This window comes from Phragmites australis, chromosome 10 (assembly GCF_958298935.1).
Source record: "Phragmites australis chromosome 10, lpPhrAust1.1, whole genome shotgun sequence".
NCBI classification, from domain to species: domain Eukaryota; kingdom Viridiplantae; phylum Streptophyta; class Magnoliopsida; order Poales; family Poaceae; genus Phragmites; species Phragmites australis.
The window spans coordinates 25,258,329-25,266,783 of NC_084930.1; the positions used below are offsets into that span (position 1 = coordinate 25,258,329).

The 8,455-nt window shown below is 40.9% G+C and overlaps 1 protein-coding gene across 1 annotated transcript; it reads left to right on the forward strand.

The window, feature by feature from the left end:
* The first annotated feature begins 1,703 nt into the window (after positions 1-1,703).
* LOC133930447 (T-complex protein 1 subunit zeta 1-like) lies at positions 1,704-7,490 on the forward strand. Its single transcript, XM_062377098.1, has 15 exons — positions 1,704-1,979; positions 2,468-2,531; positions 2,628-2,763; positions 3,623-3,774; positions 3,866-3,913; positions 4,006-4,098; positions 4,362-4,468; positions 5,111-5,225; positions 5,319-5,405; positions 5,787-5,991; positions 6,075-6,169; positions 6,573-6,641; positions 6,723-6,830; positions 6,929-7,047; positions 7,154-7,490. The coding sequence occupies exons 1-15, from the start codon at positions 1,846-1,848 to the stop codon at positions 7,227-7,229; spliced, it is 1,608 nt and encodes a 535-aa protein (XP_062233082.1). The 5' UTR covers positions 1,704-1,845; the 3' UTR covers positions 7,230-7,490.
* Positions 7,491-8,455: the final 965 nt, after the last annotated feature.

Sequence of the window (8,455 nt, forward strand, 5' to 3'; positions counted from 1 at the left end):
TTGCATGGTCGTTGGTTGGTCGCGCGGGTTGGTCACGATTCCGGTCAACGTGGCATACAACACCTGTTGATATCTTACCGGCGTAGGACCGCCCTCGAGGGGACCCCACTATTTAACACCTACAGATTTATAAAAAAATTATCACTACTTGTTTGAAATATGAACCGACAGTGATAATAATTAACATGGTTCGTATTCGCTCAATTATTGCTCCATCGGTGAGTATATGAACCGATAGTGATAATAATTAACACAGTTTGGAATACGAGTCGGTGGAGATAAGGATTATCACTACCGGTTTGTATTAGTTTAATTATTACTCTTTCGGTGAGCTTTTGAACATACATTATTGTTTAATATCACTGCTAGTTCTTAAAGGTTTACGGTTAGATCTGTCGGTTTAGCTTATGAATCATCAGTTATAATTTATCACTAACGGTTATTTTTAACCGATACTAAAAGTAAGATATGGATGATCCTTCCTATAGCTGTGAGAGGGAGTATAGGATATGTGGGGCAGATTTGTTTCGTTCTTGAGATTGTTTATAACCTCCATGCAGTCCGATACAATTCTGAATATGGCAGGCAATCCAAGGCCAAAGAGATTGGTTCATTACAGGCGTGTGCCTCTAGTGCAGCTGGATCAGTCAGGACGTCGATTACCACCGGCGCACTAGCAACTGTCTAGCAGCAACATACCTCCCGTCCTGCAGCATAGCACCACTCCAACCTGAGCACTCAACAACTGCGCTAGCCAACTCATAATGTTCATTGCAAAGCAAAATTGTGGACAACGGGTTGCTTTAAGTCAGATCATCTTCAACCATATTCTCTTCATTTCGTTCCTTTTTCGATTCTCTTTCCCGTTTTAATTTCTTTTATTTTTTTTTCATCTCCAACAGCTTTCCTTCGAGCGGAATCGTGAAAGGAAAGGAAAGAGAATCCCGTTCTAGAGAGAATGACCTTAGGAATCTCTTCGTGACGGGAACCATAAAGAAAAACCATTGAAACGTCGAAGAAAACAAAAATCCCACTATAAAAAAATTCTGAACCCTGAAGAGAAACCGTTAGAGATGTTCTCATGCTCCCCATACTTCCCAGCATGTGATGCTACCAAGAACCTTGCTGCATCAGCATCATCCAAAGTATCTAAGAGACGAAACAGCCAAAGCATTGGTTCATCTATTTGTATAGCTGCAATATGCTCCGTCAAGTTCTCATTCAGTAATGCGCACACACATTTAGAAGCACACGCGGCCAAGTATCTATATCCGCTCCACAGATTTTTGCAAACCGGTGTGATGGACATCTTTCGCTAACATCATTTAGGAGTAAAATCGGCTCGGAATTGGACGGATATCATCATGTCCCTATCCTATTTCATATTTTTTATCTGAATCAGAATCATACACTGTTGGATATGAATACGTCACGGATAATATCAATCGTGAATATAAATTGAATACATATAAAAAACGTGCGGTAACAAATCAATTTTTTTGATAGCACACGAAAACAGCTATCGCAAATGTCATGATCATTCGGCTGTCAAAGTCGGTGCAACCACAGGCCCGGCCTACTGCTGGCCCGTGTGAGTGTGGCAGCCCCTCTAGTCCCTCCCCTCTACCACAGGCCCGGCCCAACATACCCTGGACCCAAGAATACATATACTACTGGACTCAAGGAACCCACCAAAACCCTGCTACTTCCTGCTCCGCCTCTCTAGTCCCTCCCCTCTCCGCTCCACTCGCGCTCCCTCCCCCACCTCCGCCGCCATCTCCTGCGAGAGAGAGAGAGAGAGAGAGAGAGAGAGAGAGAGGGTGAGACAATCCGAGCCCAGTAGCCATGTCGCTCCGCGTGCTGAACCCGAACGCGGAGGTGCTCAACAAGTCGGCGGCGCTGCACATGAACATCAACGCCGCCAAGGGCCTCCAGGACGTGCTCAAGACCAACCTCGGACCCAAGGGCACCATCAAGATGTAACCGGTTCCTCTCCTCTCTGCCCATCCCCCTCGCCGCCCCGCTCGCATGCTTACTTTACGCGTTGTGGCTAGATCCACGAGGCGTAGGGGGTTTCTTCTCCGATCCATCAAATTTCGTGCGGCGGTACGGGTCTAGGTTTCGAGGTGCAGTTGATCACCTTTTGTTTTGTGGGTAGCTGCTCTGATGGTGGTCCCTGCTTGATCTAGTTCATAGATTTGATATGGAGCGTGGGGATTTTTCTGCTTGGATCTCCATTTGCCATTTGGTGCTGCATTGATTTATTATGCAAGTGCATGGGTGCTGTTGTTTACGGGATGGTGATCTGCTTTCGGCATTTCTCCTCATTTGATAAATTGGTGTAGTTAATTAGCTAGTGGTACAAACATTTTCAACTATTGATGGATATTATGTGCGACATTTTCTTTTTGTTGACAGCATTGGCTGCTTATCTGAGTTCGTTTATTTTGCGGTTTGTGCTTCTCAGGCTTGTGGGTGGAGCTGGTGACATCAAGCTGACAAAGGATGGGAACACCCTCCTGAAGGAAATGGTATGTTTTATGCTTCGCATTGACATATGTGATGACACATTGATGGTTATATGCGCTGGTGGTGCGCATTTTAAGCTCTTCTGTCATTATTTGCAGCAAATCCAAAACCCAACGGCAATCATGATTGCGAGGACGGCTGTGGCACAGGACGACACCAGTGGTGATGGAACGACATCCACTGTGCTTTTTATCGGGGAGCTTATGAAGCAGTCTGAGCGCTGCATCGATGAAGGTGTGGCTATAGACTTATAGGAACCTGTCTCCTTCACTCTGTTTTGGTGGATCAATATGACTTTTGTTGACTGCATCTGAGATATCCTAATGCTTCTAGGATCAACACACAAGCCTGTTATATACATAATAAGGCGGTTGTCTACAGTTACACAGTACACTTCTGCCAAATTTATAACTGCGATTTGGTATCACAACATTTAGGTTTGATGTTAGTTTCTGAATACTGTATTGTTGCTGCGATTGTGGTTTGGACATCCTTAGTTAATGTATCTCCTTATCAAATTAAGGCTAAGAATGAATAGACACCATAGCTATGCATCTTCAGTTCTTCACATGTAAACAAGACATGGTAAGGCTAAGATTGAGTATGCAGCATAGTTATAAATAAGGCCTTTACGAAATGGTGAAACACTGCTAATGGTTTAGGGATATCACATGGTTGACACATTTGCATGTGGTGCTTCATTACTCACCACTAATAATTTTTTGGTTGTATCAGAACACAGTAGCTGCAGTCAGTGTCCGAGCTGAAAGGTAAACAGCAATACAATTTGACAGAGGGTCTCGTTTAAGCATTAGGCTCGCTTCTATTATACCTGATAAGGAATTATGCTGGGAGGTTCTTGCACAGCTCATTGTGTTTTCTGAATATAGTAGTGCAGTTACCAGGTTTATTTGGATGTTACATAAATTAGCCAAAAACAATAATCACACAAGCCAAGGATCTTCTGCTCTAAGCTCACAACCGTTTGTAATGGTGCAGTAATGAAGCTGTTCTTATTAATTGAAGTCTTATCTTTATGTTGTAATCTGGCTACTTACTGTATACTTACAGTAACCACTTGTTATTCTTGTAGGTACTCATCCAAGATTTTTGGTTGATGGCTTCGATGTTGCCAAGAGAGCAACTCTTGAGTTTCTTGAGAAATTCAAGACATCAGTTGTTATGGGTGACGAACCTGACAGAGATATCTTGAAAATGATAGCAAGAACAACTATTAGGACAAAGGTAGTCACATGTTATTTCATCCTTCACCTCATAGGCACTTTACTTATCACCCTTCCTTTATAAGTTTTGTATGAAATTCATTATTTTGCAGTTGTATGAAGGATTGGCTGATCAATTGACGGACATTGTTGTAAATGCGGTACGCTTGATTTCTCATCTCATGCTTATTTTGGAAGTTTTTGACACTCCATTCTAAGCACATTTGAATTTTCTGTGCGATCTCCGCTGTAGGTTCTATGCATCCGCAAACCTGATGAACCAATTGATCTTTTTATGGTGGAAATAATGCACATGCGACACAAATTTGATGTTGACACACGTTTGGTATGTGTTCATTTTTTTTTCTGTACCCCAATATGGCATCACGCTGAATATCAAATTCCATTTGAAAGAATATTTTACCTGTCTTGTTTATACATGAGCTTGTGAACTCAGCAGCTCCCTGCACTTTCATTTATAGTAATTTGAATCTATGCATGATTTGGCACGGAAATCTATGATCCTGGGTTTAACATAGTAAGATACCTTGATATCTAGTTGTTATTTGATGTCAGAATGCTTATCATTTTGCTTTGGTATTATTGTAGGTTGAGGGTCTGGTCTTGGATCATGGTTCTCGGCACCCTGATATGAAACGCAGGGCAGAGAACTGTTACATCTTGACCTGCAATGTCTCACTAGAATATGAGAAAAGGTGAATACTTCTACGTAGATGTGTACTTAGATAGTTAGATACTTTGGTTTCTTTATGGCTTTTTTTATTTAGAATTTTTCTGCACTAGATATGAGTGAAAGTGCATACTTTAACCATATGTTTTGTGTTATTTGTATATGTGTCCATATTATATATGTTACGATCATTGCTACTCATATTTTGTTGGAATGGACTACTCCCTAGGATTCCAAATTTATGTCGTTTTAGACTTGTGCACAAGGACAAATGACCTTTTTAGTTTTCATTTATACTACATTAGGAAGAGATGGGTCATTTATTTGTGAGAATGATAGCATTTATTTAGCAAGGGCTATGAAGGAAGAAAAGAGAAAAAATGTATAGTAGTTCTTGGATGACATACATTTAGAGAAGTTGACAAAGCTAAAACGACATCATTTGAAATCGGAGTGAGTATTGAAGTAATGTACTCTCTGTGTTCATGCTGGCCTGTATGAATGGTTATGCAAACTTTTAAAGCTTTCCTCTTTACTTCGACATTATCTGTCAATCTCTTGAATGCTGTGAGCCAAAAGCGTAGTTTATGAGTTAAATGACATGATACTTAGATTTTTTTCATGCATTATTGAACCCTATTGTCTAACTAAATTGTATGTTCGTCAGTGAAATAAATGCAGGTTTTTTCTACTCAAGCGCAGAACAAAGAGAAAAGATGGTTACTGCAGAAAGACGCCAAGTTGATGAACGTGTCCAGAAGATTATTGAAATGAAAAACAAGGTAATTTGCTTGCTGTGCCCATGAGGCCATGAGTTTCATTGTTGTCGGTACTTCTTGGGAAAAAGCGCCTTCTAATGTTTCCTTTGCATGCAGGTTTGCTCAGGAAGTGACAAAAACTTTGTGGTAATCAATCAGAAGGGCATTGACCCTCCATCTCTGGACCTCCTAGCTAGAGAAGGGGTAACCAATTCTGACTTGCTTTTGCTTGGTGGTTCTAAGCTATTATTTATCTTCATTCTTTAACCTTGAACTGTTTGAGGTTTTCAATTAAGAATCTGGGTCTCCTGAAATTTACAGTTGAACTTGGAGTTGATTGGCCTTAAATGCCTGTGCTGCTTAGTAAGCTAGAAGATAATAAGTTAAGGTCAAAACAGGCCCAGCTACCAATGCAATTTCAGGAACCCTTTGGGCAATTACTTAAGGCATGCATATTAGGTTTGCTTAAAATTGATCTCAACAATCAAACTCTCTGCATGCAAGCCTATTAACATCTTAATTTTTGTTGTTAAATGTATTTCACTGTTTGGAGCACGCTTCTTGACATGATTTCGCATGCTTCAGATTATTGCTCTCCGAAGAGCAAAGAGGAGGAACATGGAGAGGCTTGTGCTAGCATGTGGCGGTGAGGCTGTCAATTCAGTTGATGACTTGACTGAAGATTGTCTTGGCTGGGCTGGGCTTGTCTATGAGCACGTTCTTGGAGAAGAAAAGTACACGTTTGTGGAGAATGTAAAAAATCCTCGCTCTTGTACTATATTGATTAAAGGTTAGTTTATTCTTGAGAGATTATAGCATCTTTTCCTATATCCTCGTTGGGCTGTGAACTTACTATAAATTCAACATCTTCAGGGCCTAATGACCATACCATTGCACAAATCAAGGATGCTGTTCGTGATGGTCTAAGGTCTGTTAAGAACACAGTTGAGGATGAAGCAGTTGTGCTGGTAAGATTTGTAAATTTCCTCATAGAAAAAAGATAGCCAGGGATGAGACGAAAGATATAGGTTTTGAATTTTTCAAGGGTAGCTGACTCTCACAAGTCACAAGGATCACTTATTAGTTAGTTCTAATTAGAGGTATATGTAGATAAATTATTCACTGTATTCACAGTAAAGTTTTGTTAAACTTGCACACTGTGTACTGTCAATTCCACAATATTCATAATCCGGCGAATTTGATTTAAAGCATCACGTGTACTAGTAGGCTGGCTTATGTTGCTTGAGGCCCTTATTTATTTGCTTTATTCGGCTGAGCAATTGCCCATAGGCTTCTCGATCGTACCTTGCCATCTCATTTTATTAATTGTAGGGTGCTGGAGCTTTTGAGGTCTCATTTCATTAATTGTAGGGTGCTGGAGCTTTTGAGGTTGCTGCGAAGAAGCATCTTATTGATAACGTGAAGAAAACCGTCAAAGGAGTAAGTGCACTGAAGTATTGATATGCTATAATTTTACTGTAGAAACATCAGCCTGCTGCTGACATCAGAATCCTGTAACAGCGAGCACAACTTGGGGTGGTGGCATTTGCAGAAGCTCTTCTTGTTATACCCAAGACCCTAGCTGAAAATTCTGGCCTAGATACCCAGGATGTCATGGTCTCTCTCCAGGTATATATACATCTAGTTTTATGTTGTCTTCTCTGTTGCACTTCATTCTAAGTTTTGAGGTCAGAAAGTATTGATTGTTTTGCTTATGCTATCATAAGAACGAACATGATCGTGGATTGGTTGTGGGATTGAACCATCACTCTGGGGAACCAGTTGATCCCCAGATGGAAGGCATCTTTGACAATTACTCTGTGAAACGCCAAATCATCAACTCGGGGTATGTGATGCAGCTACCAGCTGTTGTGGGTTTATGTTCTTATTGCCTATGCTATCCAAAACAAAATCTTGTCAATGTGCTAGCTAACTTCTGTTTTTTGCTGCAGACCCATCATTGCGTCGCAATTGCTGCTTGTGGATGAAGTGATCAGGGCGGGCCGCAACATGAGGAAACCAACTTAAATACCTTGCGCCCCCCTAGCTGAAACATTGTTTCATGAGCTGTCATGGTTTTTGTTTGGCTATTGTCTTGTTTTTCCTTCTTATTTTGTGCTGATTAGTGACCTAGGCGGAACATTTGGGGTTTCGATAGTCACCCGTTTCGTGTAACAGGTTGCACTTGTAATCTCTGTGACTGTCTAGTTTTGTGCCGTTCTAATACGGGGATTCCTGTGTGCTTATATTTGAACTTCGGGGAGCATGCGGTGATTGGATTCTTGACCATGATTTGAGTTTCGGATGGACGGAATCTCTTGCGAGTTCATAGATTTTTGGCAACAATGTATTTTGGTCATTCGGATATCTTGATAGTTGTTATTTGGTTACTTAATTTTGTTCTTGTCACGGGACGATGCAAGCATGTTTTTGAGGCAAAAGGGCCCTAAGATGAGATGTGAAGATGAAAGCAGCTGACGTTTCTTCTGCGTTAGGTAGATAAAGAAGATAAAGAAAAAGGCAAATGATCATATCGAATCCGAACTGCAGCAGGAGCTATCACATCTAAGGATTACTTTTCTTGGTTACAGAATTTTACCCGAGGTCACTTGTAAAACCGAAAGCGGGATTTTTCTGATGAACTTTTTGGACTTCTCGGACAACATCTTCACATAAATATTGAAATTTGGAGCAAATTTAGAGCAAACAGGTTGTTTTTGACCAGTTTAACCTTTACCCGCATCCACCGATAAAACCGAGATTTTGGGAATTTGGGTGGTAACTGGTCGAAAAAGAAATCCCTGGTACTCCACATCTCCAGCTCTACTTGTAAAACTATGTCACCTTGCATGCAAACACGAAGAGGCCAGGCCGGGACAAATTGAAGAGCTCTCATAGCACTATGGATATGCTGAATGTTTTTGCTCGATGTTGTTTCAGTACTTGTATCTCCATATTGTAAGTTAACTAAACCAGTGTAATGGCTACTTGGGTAGCCACATGGAAACTCTTTTCTTTCTTTCTTCTAAGCTTCAAGAGCGGCAGTGCTCGAGCCATCTTCGTCAATATTTTCAGTCCGCCGCATGTACATGGGTGTAATAAGAATTAGAAATAGCGCATCAAACACTTGATAGTGTATGAAATGTTTGAAAATGTGCAATGGCCCGGTAACATGACTGGAAGCTATACTATTTCTGAGTGATTATAAATGTGTTCGTAACATCCTTATTAAGGATTCAGTAGCCTCCTCTTGA